The sequence below is a fragment of the Biomphalaria glabrata genome, chromosome 12 (assembly GCF_947242115.1).
Source record: "Biomphalaria glabrata chromosome 12, xgBioGlab47.1, whole genome shotgun sequence".
In the NCBI taxonomy this organism is placed as follows: Eukaryota; Metazoa; Mollusca; class Gastropoda; family Planorbidae; genus Biomphalaria; species Biomphalaria glabrata.
In genome coordinates, this window is record NC_074722.1 from 6343070 (window position 1) to 6359425 (window position 16356).

Consider the following 16356-nt stretch of genomic DNA (forward strand, 5'->3'; position numbering starts at 1 on the left):
AAATAATACTTTACCCAAATCCTGAGACGCTATTTGTTTGATTAATTTCCAGCAATTCCTCTGAAAAATATCTGAAGCAGGCTGAAAAAAAAAAATGTTGATGCAAATGATTTGCAATTTAAACTCTGATGAATTTATTTCAGAGTAGTCTACACAACTGTTTGTAGGACTGATGCATAAGTAAATAGTGAGATTGTTGATTGAACTAATAACTACTAATAAGTAAGAAAGATATGTTTACAGTAGACTACTAATGCGGTATGATGATTGTAGTGCAACTGAGTTATTTTCTGGTGTGTCCAGCATTTCAGAAGGTCATGTCCATTGTGTGTCCATAGTGCTATCAGTCATGTGTGATGTGAATGTGTTTACTGTGATCTTGTTAAATAAAGCAAAGTATTTGGTAATTCAAGTTTTTCATTACAATTACAACATAGGAAGTTACAAGTAGGTTTTTTAAACTTCATATACAAGAGTTCTTTGTGTCTCATTCAATTAAACAAAACACTGGTGAAGCATGTGAAATGAGCAGTATCTGAAGGTAAATTGAAAAAGTTTCCTAAATAATGTCACTGACAGTAATGAGGCAAGAGCTGCAACAATGAATCTCATTAACTGAAAATTGTGCTCTTATTTAAAAGCATAACAAATTGTGATGATTTCAGTTCACTGCCAGTCATTTCAATAGCATAGTTGCACAATGAATTTACTCATTTGAATTTAAAGTCATTTTGTTGTGATACCATTTACAAATACTTCAAATACAATTGATTTATATTTTTCTAGTTTAATATCACACGAATAATAATTGCTTTATTTTTAAATAGCTTTTATATAGCACAAATTTCATGCTTATAGCATGCTCAGAGCATTATGGTCCAATCTCATTTGTGTACCCGTGGGGGTATCTGGGAGAAGGTTTTCCATGCTGTCTTTAGGCGCTCAGTAAACACAACTCTGCTCGAGTCAGGTGTCGAACCTTGAGCTTGAGCCCCCTAGATAGGTAGACAAGCCAATCTTAAGAGTACTCTGCCTCTTGTCCACACATGATAATTATATAGCCATGAATGATGTTGAATCAATACAACAATAATATATATATTTATTTAATTATAAAATTAGACTTTATATATTTTCTAGTAATTGGTTTTTATTAGGGGTGCACCGGATAGTCGCTCCGGCTTCTGCCGAATATCCGGCATTTTTTACTATCCGGTGCTATTCGGCTCCGGTCGGATATCACTACCGGATAGTAAAAAGTGCACCTATTTTATAGGCATAAAGTGGATCTCATTCCATTTATGTCTGTTGTAGAATGTATCAATGTTTATATTAAAACAAAATAGAGCCATTATGAATATGCACCAAACATCGTTTATTATAAAGACAAGGCGTGTTAATAACTTAACATAAATAGAAATGAAACTTTACATCATAAATGCGCTTTACATACAGAGCAGCAATGGCTGACACTTTTTTCAATTTGTCTTGACCTTTGAGTAGGTTAGTTAACATGTTAAAATGCTACATTCCTTGACTACGTCATGCTGACCAGACGTCTGTCTAGCTGTGCGGGTATATCTCCAGAGGTAGAGATGAACAACTCCCACCCCTTTTATTTGTTTAGTCCATCACATTGGGGGTTTTTTATAGGCAGGTGACCACAAGTTAAATACGATGGACGTAGGTTTAATGTCAGCGTATTGACACTCTCTAGAGGTCACACCTTTCGAGGGAACTGAGTTTGTTTATTTAGTAGTTAATCTTTATTACGGGGACTGGACTACCATAGCCACACCTCTAATGTAACTAGGACTAGGTATATTTCCAGATGAACAACTCCCTCCCCCTTTTATTTGTTTAGTCCATCACATTGAGTTCATTGATTGACAGGTGACCCCAAGTCAGATACGATGGACGTAAGCACTCTCTAGAGGTCACACGAGGGAACTATGTTTGTTTACTTAGTAGTTAATCTTAATTGGGGTGGGGGGTGGGGGGACTGGACTTCAAGCCAAACATCTACACGGGTATCCGGACAAAGAGTTTGCTTATTTGGAGAAAAATCTTAATCACGTGGTTGGGCTAGAGGCCACACCTTTTCAAGTGTGCCGAGTTACTTGAACATAAATCTAAATTAGTAAGCTGGACTAAAGATCACACGCACCTAAACGAGTGACCTTTAGCTACACAGAACACAAACCGCGAGATTATATAGCCCAGTAAGCTAACAAAGGATATTACACTGTCAATAAATATTGTGCGTGTTAACTTAAATATTACTCCTGCATTTAAGTGTCTTGATTTGATAACAATATTCTTAATAATTTGTGACAGTCAATTAACTCCTTGTTATTACTATTTTTGTTAACTTAAGATGCGTACTTAGCCACTGTGTATCAGGCTAGGACGACTTTTACACACCTGACATCCAAAGGCTTACTATCGTTCCCTTTTGTAACAGTTACTGGAACCACCAATAAAATAATTATTAAGTAATAATTAAGGAAGATGTTTCTAACATACGTTCTTTGCATTTAATGTTTCTTACGTACGTTCTTTGCACAATAAAATAAAACAAAGATGTGCATGTTTGCGTGTGTGTATTTTTTTGCCTTGTATTAAAACCTTTAGAAAGAAAGCTAATTTCATTGTTTAATTCTTTTGACTTAATAAATAACGGAAAACCTTACAGTAAATTTTAAAATCGTATAAAATAAATTGAATAATAGTACCGCAGTTAGATCTAGCAAACAAAGAAACAATATGCTGGAGAGTAAAAAAACAAAAAAACAACCCTTGACCTCTAACTAGTGAACGTGTATAATTTATCTATATGCTTGACTGACCATGCCAATGTGTTATCTCTTTTGTGCTTATGCTCAAGGAAAAAACAATGCTTGATGGTTAACACAAACAACTATACACACTACACTAGGACTACTTATGTAGGCTGACTAGGTATATCTGACCAGGTTGTTGGTCTGAAATTCATGAACACATATATTCGACCACTATACAAGGCAGATTGCTCTTTACTTATGAGAGATTTACATTAGTAACCAGTTAAATATATACTAACATTATTTACATTGACCCTCCTATACACATCCTTTACAGTTGGGGGCATCGTACATACACACAGACACACTCATGCTATACAGATTTTTAGAAATACTGTTAAGTTTGAATAAATCAATCAGTAACAGAGTTTAAAACAATAACGTATATAAAAGGAAAGAAAATAAAACCAACCAATATAGATATGTTATTTAACAGTTTCGTAAAATGTTCAGCAACACAAGCTATTAACAAGACACTTAGGTATCCGGCTCCGGCCCCGGCCGAATATCAAATTTTACTATCCGGTCATATCCGGCCCCGGCCAGATATCAAAAAGTACTATTCAGTGCACCCTTAGTTTTTATAAAGCAAAAAAAAAAAAAGGTTTTATAAATACTCACATTCTATGGTTGGGCTTATACATCTTAAATCTGGTTATCACTTTAAAAAAGCTAAGCTCTTCTTATATGAAAGTTTAACAAACTGCTGGTAACTTCGCACTGTACCACATTAGTAATAACATAAAGATGACATTCTAGCACATTAGGAGTTATTGAGCTCAAAAGAAATGTTGCAATGAAAAAGAAAAGGGGGAGGGGCTACTAGCAGAAGCTGATTGGTCTTACCTGTACAACAGATTTCATTTGTTTTCTTATGTGTACCAAACACAATGAAATGAGAGCAGAGCTTTTATCTGCTGCATTCCACAGCACTGGAACCTCGCCTATAATGTCTGTTTGGTCTATGTCTGACTTTATTAGCTGACCAATAATACCCTTAATCGAAACAAAAAGTTTAAAAATAAAACAACTTTAAGTACACTTGTTATTAAAATAATCTATGTACCAATGCAAAACAAAATATTGTTCAGTGTAATACATAAGATAAGAAAGAACAAATGTGTTAGATTCTATTTGGAGTTTCCTCTACTTATTAGAATTATAATTAGAATCAAATAAATATTAAAAAAAAAAAAAGAAACAACTACAAGTCAGTGACTAAAAAATAAAAATGTTTACATCAAATGAAAAAATACTTTAATTTTGCAACAATAAGCCCAACTTAAGTTAGATCATTTTAGGCCCCTCAATCATTTTAAGTTAACTACCCTTTCTATAACTACTCATTCTATAACTAACATAAACAGAATAATAAGCTAACAAAACATTTAGTTGTGGAACCTCTATCAATGTGCCCACAACATTCTGAGAACTGTTTACTTCATTGGTCTGCAGCAAGGATGAAATTACTTTCAAAGAGATCTTCTGGAAAAAAAAATGGATAGAGACTACTAAAGGTCTATTTAGTTCTCTAAAATACAATAGTTTTGTATTCAAACATACCAACATATCAGTTTATTTTAAAACTAATTCTGTAATGTTTTATTGTAAAACATGTATCAAAGATTAGGCAATAATTTAATTACCTTAACTTCCAGTGATTCATGGGATAGAAAATCACACAAAACATCACATGTTGCAGTAAACTGATCTTTCAACCAGGATGAGACCTGATCTTCTTTATTGGCATCTAACAAGTCAAAAAACATTCAGGTAATTATTCTTAAAATGCTTCTATATATTATCAATCAATAATTATCAGATTTTACGTTATTATAATAAATTATAAGAACTACAATCAGTATTATGAATCTGCTGAACTAGTTATTTAGCAATTTTCAAATCCTGAGAAAATTTGAATTCTTTTTTCTTTTTGGAAATACATATAAGTAGAAAAGTAGATCTTCTTGGTAAAGTAAAAAGTAGGAGGGGAAATTTTTTCAAGATTTCAACTGACTTAGGGATATTTGAAGGTGACAATAAAATGTTTCCCTTGAAACCAAAAAGGACCAAAGATATTGAAATTTGTTCTTTGTTAAGTGGGATGTGTGACCAAGAGGCTAGTAAACTTAAACTTGGCTACCCATCAAGGGGACTCAAGGTTCGACACCCGACTTGAGCAGAGTTATGTTTACTAAACGCCTAAAGGCAGCACAGATTACCTTCTCCCAGATACCGCTTTTCCCCCAACTAGTCCACAAATGAGATTGGACCATAATGCTCTGAGCATGCTATACTATAAGCATGAAAGTTGCGCTATATGAAATCAAAAGCTATTTTTAAAAAATTCATACCAAATTCAAATGTTATTTTAAATACAAGCACAAAAGTGGAAATTGTTTTAAAATCTTATTGACACAAATTAAGCAAACTACTTATATATGAATATTATATTATATATTAAAAATCTCTTTGGGACATTATTTTAATCTTTTACATTACAGAGAAGAGACTGAACACAAAAACAGACAGACACTCTTTTGTTCTCTTGGCTTTGAAATTATTGAATTAAAGCCAAATTCCTCATGAAAAACTTAAAAGAGACTGTTAGTATTATAAGACTGTATATATATTTCATTTGTTGTAATGTCTAATAAGTAAAGCACTTTTGTAATACAAGCATCATACCTTCTGCAGAGACTGCAGTTTTATCTCCCTTGAGAAAAGGCTTGGCTGAGACATAATGTAAAAACACAGTTCCCAGTGCTTGGCAAGAAGCACATAGAATTAATTTATTTTCCTCCTGTGTAAATTAAAAACAAGGCAACAACAAACAATTAATGTAACAAAACATAATCATTCATAAAATTGTAAAAAAAACTTTGAAATTTAAGAACAGATTTATTGCCCCTGGCGGCTCAGGCATGGAAAGGAAACTTTCAACTCATTTAAATGTTGTTTTTTTATTACTCTTAAGACTTAATAGATAATTTTACTGTTTTAGTAAATTTTAGCATCATTCATTATGATCATAATCAGACAGAGACAGTCACTCATAAGACTCATACTCATAAGACAGTGTCAGTGATAAATCATTAAGTTAAGTGGCATAACTTATAACTTATAAAGTGAAGACGTATTCTCGTAACTGACGACGACGTAAGTACTAGATCTAAGACTCGACTAAGTCATGTCGTAACTGTCGTAAGTCATAGTCATAGAGGTCTAGTATTTAAACGTTTGGAAACACGAACGGTTTGGAAACACCCATTGTATTTTTTTAATCATGGAGCTTTTATTGTAAAAGGAAATGGAAAACTACTACATTGGTAATGCGCATGCATCATTTCTGTTTCTTTCCCGCACGTCTGCTATTCGTTGCTATCCAGACGATCGAGGTTAAACGGGGTCAAAGACCACAGGTACGTGAACTTTTTTTTTTCTCCTACGTAGGGAAAATGAAACCAGGTCAGGGATGATTGCTATTTTTAAGCATCCTGACGTATTAACTATAGCAGACTTGTGTTTTAGGGTTTAAAAATGGTTGGAAAACACGCACTAAACAGCCCAGATTATTCACTCAACAGAATTAGAAATAAAAGGGGGGTGATTACAATTATTTACAAATGTCATAGAGAAGCAAATGGAAACAGTAGTAAAGAGTAGAGCTAACTATGACTATAAGTTAGATCTAATTGCTTTATTAATTTGATTTGTTTATAATACTTTTTTTTTCTCTGTGACAGTCTAGATACCCGTATCCAATACTTGATCATCTATAAGTGTTTAGACTATATGGCTTCAGAGAAGAAAAGAAAATATATTCACCACAAGCCTGAAATTGTTAAAGCTGCCATAGAGGCAATGGATAAAAATGAAATGTCTATAAGAAAAGGCGCAATTAACAAAGTTGTGAAGGACAAGGAAAAAGTAGAAAAACAAATGCACAAGCAAGTAATAGAAAGGAAGAAACTAGAAACTAAGAAAATGAACAAACCGAGTACTTCAAAAGACATAGATGAAGACAGCGATGACAATCCATTATTAAGAAGGGAGAAATGGAAAAAGAGCTGGCTGCAGGTGTTGATGGTGCTGACTAAGTAATAAATCAAACCACAAAAGATACTTGCTCAGATTGTGGCAAAAAAGGTGGAAATATTTAGATCCTGTGTGAAATATGTGATCGGTAGCTTCATGTGGAATGCACTCACATGTCAAATAATTTGACAACTGAAGAACTTGAAGATCTTTCTTTTGTGTGTCAATTATGTTGCCCAGATCAATGATCTTGACATTGGGCGGTTTCCATGCCTTTATGCAAATATGCACATTTTAATTGTATAAAATGAGTTAACATCTGCTGTATGTCTGTATTAGTGTATGTAGTATGTGTATAAAATGTATATATGTAAATATCTAAATGTAAATATGTTTAAAACAAACATTTCCTTTGCAGCTAAATAAATACTTAAAGGCTAAATATGTATATAAATATGTAAATGTTTTTTTGTAAAATTGTAAAGATCCTTTGTAAATATTGGCTGTATATTTATATATATATATATAAATGTAAATATATATATGTTTAAAAAAACATTGTGTTGTTATTGTTTTATTTCTTTGAAATCAAATTAATAAAAATACCAAAATATTTATAACAGAATTTAAATATTAAACATCTCCTGCATCAAGCAAAAAAAAAAAAAAAAGAAAAAAAAAAAAAAAAAAAAGAACATGTATTTTTAATTTTATAAGGAGGAGGGGGCATTGATATCACCTAAAATACTACAAAGTCTAGGCACTCTAGGCAACCATATTTAAACTCCAGTCTAAATAAAAAGAAAGAATAGATGCTGAAGTAAATGTTAAAAATGACTTTAGTTAGGAATCTTAAATTAAAAATTAATTTTAAAAAGATTTTAATTAACGTGTTTACAAATTCTTCTCAGTGTATTCATTTGTTGCACCTCGAGAAAAAGTGTTTTCAAATGTTGACGACCCTACAGTAAGTTTACATGAATTTCAATATGAAAAATGCAATGCAGAGACTTGCAACAGACTTATTATTATAGATTAAAAGTTGAAGATTTTCTGGGTACTTTCTTTTTTTTTTCTAGGTATTGCCATTACTGAACTATAAATAAAAAACAAAAGATCGTGCCAAAGTGTTTCCAAACGTTTAAATACTCAGTCTAGATCTATGGGAAAGGACCAATGGCGAACGCTTTTGTGCCAGTTTTTAGTTTAGAATTTATAACTCCGCAATGGTTAAACTTATAATAAAAATGAAAACATCTGCGGACTCCTCAGCTATTGGGCGATAAAACTAAATTTGATTATTTTTTCCATATCAGCTATTAAATTTATAAATCAAGTCAACTTGCGGTAGGTGTCAGACCTAATCAGCGAACGCAATTTTCGCGGGAGTCATAATGAGCGAAAAGCCGTAAAAAATAGCGAAATAGCATGTTAAAATATAGGAAATTATGCTTCAATTAGTTCTATCATCTAACTTCTTCCATGAAGCATTATAACTATTGTCCTCCTTGTAACATTAGGCCTAAATTTGTTTTCACTTTTCTCGTGCTCCACATCTCCTTTCTCTGCTTGTAACTGATGTCTATATATAGCCTACGAAACTTGCGATCTATTTTTTTTTTAAAAGAAAGAAAGAAACTACAAAATTCTATTTCGCCACCTTCCTATAGGCTAGTCCACGTCGTTTTACTCTCCATTTCATAAACTCTCGTTACTGCAACTATTCTTTTTAAAAGAACTTTTGTTTAGTGCACTTAATCACCATCAACTCGATCTCCCCCCCCCCACACACACACACACAAGCTGATTGACCCAAAGGCAGATCCTGAATGCGATGGATTGATGGTGTTATGGAGACAGATCTACAACAGCTTGGGTTTCGGGCATGGAGACGAAAGGCTCAGGAGAGATCTTGTAATTTTATACATCTATATTATATGGTAACTCTTATATTTATTACTAAATATATAGTTCGCGTTTTTCCGATCCTGAAATCGAATATTTTCTCCTGGAAAACTCTTGGAAATCTCCTAATAATACTAATCTCAGAATGGTGGGGGAACCCTGTGAAAATGAATTCTGCACTTCTTTTAAACATTTATACACATATTAATATCATTAATTAGTAACAAGATGTTAACCAGCCAGTTAAAAAAAAAGGAGGACGGCAAAACAGAGCGTAGTGATGCACTCATCCTTAATCTTCGAAATCGAAGACGTTGGGTTAAGGTTAAAAATAGGCCTATTATTTTAATATTTCAGTTTACAAACAATAACAATAGATAAGACAAAAAGAAAACAGACTAAATCAGTAACTAAATTATTATTAATGGCTTTTTAAGCTTATATAATAGGGGTTTCGCTGAATAGGTTTTCAGTTAAAAGGGTCATTTTGAGCGAACACCCCAAATATTTATTTTTCAACGGAATGAATAGCCTTAGCTATTCTAGCTAACTATTTCCTCATCAATTTATAAGTATAATATGCAATTTTATTTCGGCCGATGTCCATTGGTGCTTTAAAATCGCCTTAAGTTCGGACCTATTCTCGTTTATCCGGAAACGTTTTGAGAATGAAATTTCCATACATGTCAACTTTGACCTTCAGCTATGCTTTATTTTATGAGGGAAAACGAAAGTGACTATGTGGGAAATGTATAAAAATGGACTCTTTGTAATACCATTTTCTTAGTTCTGCAGTTACTTTTGAAATAAATAAGAATGGATAAAAATTACGGGGAGGTGTTCGCTTTATATGCCATTTCGCTGATGGGCCTTTCCTATAGATTAGATGATAGGATAGATACTTCGATTTTCTGGTCGCGCGAGATTTTTTTTGGTTACCGGAACCGGTAGTATTCGTGCGGCAGTATTTAAGCCGAAAGCAGTGGTAATTTCGTTCCAGTCTGGTTTTGTCTTCAAAATCAGACACCAAAGGATAATCGGAGCCCTTTGTTTGTTCAAGGATCGGATATCAGTTAATTCTTTGGATTTATATCAGTGCTTTTCTATCGTCTTCATGGAGTTCCAGCGTGTTGAGCATAGGGGTAAGTTGACCATCCATAGTTTTTTTATTATTCTAATAAGCATAGTTATTTAAGTCATCCCAAGTACCTTAATATCTAATCTAACTATTTTTGTTCATATTATCGCAATAAGTGTTCCACTTTTTTAGTAAAAACGGACCCACTGCATCAGGTATCTTGGCTAGAAAACGAAACTAGCCGCCATTACTAACCGGAAATGATAGATTCAATGGTTATCAATGGCTGCATAGCTTTTTTGTTAGATCGATTTTTTTAAAATCCATCATCAAGAACAGTTTTATTTAGTCATCCGTGATTTTGAATGTTATTTATTAAACTTTTAGAATGATTTTAACCTAGTTCAATTGTTATTTTTCGTTTTTAGTTAAATTTAAGTGATAATTCTTGCAATAGCTGGTAATATAATTGCGATAATTATAAAACAATTTTTATACACGATTTTAAGTGATTGTTACCATAATAATCACTACTAATTATGTTATAAACAAGTTATAAACAAAATAAAACTCAAATCAATTGGAATATCATTTTATTTCAATGAAAATAAATTTTCAGATATTAATCTATAGATCTACTTAAATCTACTATATTCTGTATATGATTTAGGATGATTGTAGAAATTTATTTTAAAGTAAAGGCTTGGCTGGACTTGGACTTATGAAGTTGAGCCTTCTATTTTACATTAAATGTCTTTTATCCTTTTATAAACTAATCTTTAAACTGCATTTTATTAAAATTGTACATGTGTAATTTTGTTTGAAACATTTTTTTTTCACAATTAAATAAAGCTAACTTTTTTTTGTTACATTTTCCCCAGATAATGTGGGCGTGGCAGGCCTTGATGTCGATGTTGTTGACAATAAGTTTTGAAGGCATATGTCCGAGGTGAAGAACTTTTGTAGGAAGATTACCCGCAGCTGGCACCTATTTGCACCTTACTTGGATAAAAAAATTTCTATCGATGCTGCTGGCAAAAAGACACCTATCCAAGACAGCACTGAACGACCTAGTATGGTGAAGAAGTTGCGACCTGAAGGTGATGTTGAGGCTACTGAAAGGCAGGTAACACAGAACAACACTGTGCTTGTTGTTGCAGAAAAGCGGTTAGTCTTTTAAGGTAATAACTTTACCATTTTCTTTCGTAAATTCATTTTTATAGTTTCAAAACAATTCCTTTTTAGGTGTCTCAACCCTTTTGACATTTATTATATTTATTAACAGGGCTTTTTGGCAAGATGTTGACTGGACCGTGGATGACACTGATCTACAAAATGAAAGATGAAACATTTTAAAGATACCATTTATGCAGCTATTATATTTATTCTCTTGTTTTCTAGATCTCTCATGTGAAGGTCTGCATTGACAAACTAAAGGCCATTGTGGATTCTCCAGAGAATCTCCTTTCAATACTAATTGATTGCTTTGGCCAGACTCTGGATACTGAAGATCTCGTTCTGAAAACCCTGAGAAATGTGACTGTTGATGAAGTATTTATCGAGATCACTAAAGAACTTGCTGAAGGTTTTTGTAAGGTGCTACAGAGACAGTACTTCAATTGATAATTTCCAACTACAAACAAATCCATTATGTGCTTACCCATCAAATAGTTAGATATATTTTATTTTAAGGGAACATGTTGCATATCTGGGATATTTATTTAATGTGAAAAATATAATTTCACAATCCAGCTGATAATTGTGCTATGAACCATTTATATTAAGTCTTGATAATTTTACCTTTTCAGCAAGCCTACATTGGTATGCATTAAAATTATTTATTCTATTTCAGCAAAACAGATAGGGTACACCCAAACAATGTTCATCTTCAAACAATCATGCATGATCCTCGCAAGCTTTGGATACTGACGTACATTTGCAAACGCACTCAGACTGATGACATCAAGAAATCTATATTTGTTATTTACATTATATGTAAATTTAAATACTCTTTTTTTTTTTTAATTTTGTAAATCTTGTATAATTATCTCTAAAGTCTAGATTAAAATGATACAGCTCTCAAAGTATGAAATAGAAATTTTTGGTTTTTATTTTTGTGTTGTTTTTCCAACATGTTATTCATCCAAAGTTTATTATAAGTATCAGCAAAAAGTTGTTCATTTCAGTTAAAAGCCTAAAAAGTAATTTACGGCTAAAAAAGTTGCAACATTTTAAGTGTCAACATAATGAAAACTTCTGTCTCAGATTATAATAAAATAAACAAATAACACATAATCATGCATGCATTCCTGTAGAAAACTTCATTTAAATTTCTCAATTAGTTAAAAATTTATAACCAACATAAATTTTGGTTGTTATAACCATAAGTGTCAACATAATATTTTGTCGAAAAAAACTCAAACTTGTCATTCCACATTTATCAAAAATCAAATTTTCAAAAAAATTCTTATCTCAGTGTTAAAATAGAATAAACAAATAACACATAATCATGCATTTCTGTTCAAAATTTCATTTAAATATCTCAATTGGTTAAAGAGTTATGACCAAAATAAATTTTGGTCGTTTTTTAAATTGACGTTCCACGTTAACAAAGAAAAATTTTTTTTCTTAAACGTCTTTCTCAGCGTTATAATAGAATAAATAAATAACACATATTCATGCATTTCTGTTGAAAATTTCATTTGCATATCTCTATTGGTTAAAAAGTTATAACCATTTAAGTGTCAACATTTGTTTTTTTTTTGTCGTTTTCGAAATGTCGACCCACATTTAAGAAATTAAAAAAAAAAAGTTTCAACTTCTATCTCAGAATTATAAAGAAGAAATAAATACCACATAAACATGCATTTCTGTTGAAAATTTCATTCAATTATCTCTATTGGTTTAAAAGTTATGACCATTTATGTGTGAATATGTTGTATTCTGTTTCTGTCGTTTTTCAACACCTACCCCTACTGTACTACATCAAGGGCTTAACACAAAAAAGTGTTAATAGATATCCCAGATTTAAAATTGTCATAATTATCAGAACATAATTGCGCATTTCTATGGAAAATTTCATTACATTATCTTTAAGCGTTAAAAAGTTATAGCAGTTTAAATGTATAAGCTCCTCCTTTCGGTCACAATTTTTTGGGTATTTGGTAATAGTTCAGATACGCAGATACCTTTGCCGACCACCATGTTGTTTGTTAAGCATATTTATCTCCCTTACCTATATTGAACTTTCTATAACTTTTTTTAAAGAGAGTTTTTGTTCTTATGCTGTCAACTTATGATTTTTTAAGTGTATTTACTGAAATGAAGGTCTAAATAAAATGTTATTAATAAATTGATGAACTTGTTGTTTCTTCTTTTTTTCTACGTATGAAATTATTAATTAAAAAATATATGTTAACAATTAGATCTATAATTAATATAAAACAAATATGCATGAATTAAATGAAATGAAACACGCATCTAGATATACATGTTATGATTAATTATTATTATTTTTTGAACAAAATTATGCATTATGACTTAGTGATCTTTTGAGAGCAATGACAATAAATGATATAGATCTAGTACGGGAAACTTATTACTATAAGAAATAATACTTTTATGTTTATCTGTTGATGATTAAGACTACAGTTAGATCTATACATTTCTAACGAATTTTAAGCGCTCTCTATTTTCGTAAAATCACACCACGAAGAGAAAGAATTTTATGAAGCTGACACATATCAGTGTCCCTTTCTCTTTCGCCGTGAGGTCTTCTGAGTGGAGTCTACTGTCTACCAGAGATTGTTATTGCGTGTGTTTTATGATCAGATAGGACTAATGTCTGTGTTTATAACTCTTACCACTACCTCTGGCTCCACCTCTCTTGGAGGGAGGATAGGTCGAGTGTAACTAGATCATGAACGTCTTTGTTAAACGTTACGTAGCACCTGTTAAACTATCATGTTTCACAATCTGAAATTTACTTTGCATAGAGTGGGGAACAAAAGCCAATGTATAAAGAAACAGATAAGAAGCATATACACTACTATTTAGATAATTTATGCATCTTTACTTTCGGAGTTCATTAAAAAAAAACCTCCTCACCTATTACACTAAATTTGTTTAAGATGTGTAGTTGTGGGGGGGGGGGGGGGGGGGGTAGCGACTCCACCTACCAACCCTTCTCTTCACATGGATCCACCTCGCCCATGTATTACATTCCGTTACGGAGTCCAAAGCAAGTTTTCTCTCCCGCCGTACCGTACAGGTGGCGATTTTCTCCGTTTATTCTTACGTACCTTTAAACCCTCGCTGCGCCGGCCGTCACACGCGATCTTTGTCTTTACGGCAGAACTAGGTGTGATGTAACATCACCTTCCCCTGCTCGGAGCTTCGCCGGCGCCGTGGTTATATTAGGTCATCTACTGCTAGGATCGCTGGTATGCTCATAAAGGGAGAAGGGCAAGGTACGGTGTTTTACTTGGTCAAAATTTATCCTTCTTCGCTTTCTTTGCCGGTTCATTTCACCGACATGCAGTTCAACTGAGGTCTAGTCGGATGAGACTAAGACTGAAACGTGACGCAACATAACGATGTCACGATCAAAACTCTCTTGGTTGTATCCTATAATGTCGGCCAGCTTCTACAGATAGTTATGTACGACAAAAACTCCCGTGGTTGGATCATATCGTGTTGTGATGCCATTGTAACATTTCCCGAATCTGTTATAAAAGGAGTTCCCTTCCACTCTTCAGTCCTATCATTACTTTCTCTACCTTGTTGTAGATATTGCTTGTTCTTATATTGTGCATTGTTTTTCATTCAATATGATTATAAGTTACCGCACATAATAAGAGAAGGATAAAGAACTTGTACTTATAGCTATTATATTTTTTTTTTAACTCCAGCATATGGAGCTGATGAAAAAAGATACAACATGGGCCACAACTGCAGAAATGCTTGCAGCTGCTACACTACTGCAAAGAGACATCTATACATTCTCACCAAACCACAACAAAACAAAATACTCATGGCTATTATTAAAACCTTTATTTCATGATGCAAACACATACATACTATCTCACACAGACAACCATATATGCTGCAACATAACACTATTGCATACAAATGGTAATCACTTTGATGTGGTTGTACCACAAGAGGCCACATGTAACTGTTTTTTGCCAAATCCACTGCTTGGAGTATGATGCTTTAGCCTAAATTTTTAAGTGTTGATTAATATTTCATCTTACAATCTATTCAGATTAGATCTATTTGGCTATTTGATTTTTTTCTTGCATGCTTTTAATATCTTAAATAACATTTAATGTCTATTATTTTCATGTATTTAAAGTCAGGGTACCGGTATCTATTTATTTAATTACTTTTATTTTGCCAATAAAAGATATTTTGTTAGGCTTAGAGTTATTTTTCTATTTTTCTATTAATTTTTTTGTCTGTTGTATTACTTTAACTACATGATTTTAATTTCGATTTTTAGTTATTTTTCAAAGTACAAAAGATTGTTTGCAGTTTAAATGAATTTTAATATTAGATCTAATAGCTGCTAGAAAGAAAGACAAAACAGCAACAGAAAAAAGTTGGCAAGTAATTCAAGGGAGATAGTCTAGTACTAAGCCTTAAAACCAAAATGGCGTATTTCCAATGACAATATATGGTAATAAGAAATAAAACTTAAAAATATATATTTTAAAAACTATTTATCTCCGAGGAAATCAAATTACATATTTGTAATCTGCATTTTTTTCTGCATATTCTGAAAATATAACAGAAACCTGATTTAGCGTTTCTAGTGTCGGCACTAGATTCTAATACCGGGTATTTTAATAGGCTAATTCTCCGACACTAAAATGGTCATAACTTATGTTCTAATTAACCTAGAAGCATAAATGAGGTATCAATGAACTCCATTCAAAAAGATCTATCTAACTATACTAGTTTCATTTAGATTCATTAAAGTTGAATTTTTTATCAAAGTACCTACTCACTGAGTGATTTAGCAGAAAAGTCTAGTCATTAAAAGTCTAATAGTATAGAGTATAGATTCTAGTATAGATAGATCTAGTAGTATATCTAGATTACGTCTTAATTCAAATTGTTCTCACCTGTGCACATGCTAATAAATCTATAATTAAGTTGGCGTTTTTTAAATCCTTCAAAATTAATTTAGTTTTGGTTTTAATTTTCTTGACAAACGATGAGATTTTCTCTTGATCCATGCTGTTTCCGGTTAACAAAATATGATAAAAATAGCAAACCAATGGGAAAATAGCGTTTTTTATTTTGCATTACAATTGTTTGAGGTGGGATGCTACCTGTGCTGTTTTTATAATAGAGATTCGGGCTTTTCACGATAAACGTAACAATGTCATGGACGCTTAGTCGAACTTCAAAATTGCCAACTACATAAAGTTACAAATGAAAGAGTGTGTAACATATTTAATTCTGCAGTGCTAAAAAGCGCACGCA

General features: G+C 32.3%; 1 protein-coding gene and 1 long non-coding RNA gene across 3 annotated transcripts in view; one reads left to right on the top strand and one right to left on the bottom strand.

Moving 5' to 3' along the window:
• The window catches only part of LOC106074486 (nucleolar complex protein 4 homolog), a 20794-nt gene extending 4648 nt beyond the window's left edge, over positions 1 to 16146 (bottom strand). The window contains exons 1-6 of the mRNA XM_013235271.2: positions 15993 to 16146; positions 5532 to 5646; positions 4490 to 4593; positions 4245 to 4328; positions 3690 to 3839; positions 15 to 81 (exon numbers count right to left, since the gene is read on the bottom strand). Coding sequence (XP_013090725.2) covers positions 15 to 81; positions 3690 to 3839; positions 4245 to 4328; positions 4490 to 4593; positions 5532 to 5646; positions 15993 to 16106 — 634 coding nt within the window. The 5' untranslated portion in view covers positions 16107 to 16146. The remainder of the gene's footprint in view (positions 1 to 14; positions 82 to 3689; positions 3840 to 4244; positions 4329 to 4489; positions 4594 to 5531; positions 5647 to 15992) is intronic.
• On the top strand, positions 9678 to 11859 carry LOC129921924 (uncharacterized). Of its 2 annotated transcripts, none has more exons than XR_008773872.1 (3): positions 9678 to 9928; positions 10746 to 11045; positions 11150 to 11859. It is a non-coding gene; the product is annotated as an uncharacterized LOC129921924 (long non-coding RNA). The 2 variants fall into 2 exon arrangements; XR_008773871.1 differs by having other exon boundaries at positions 9679 to 10231.
• Positions 16147 to 16356: the final 210 nt, after the last annotated feature.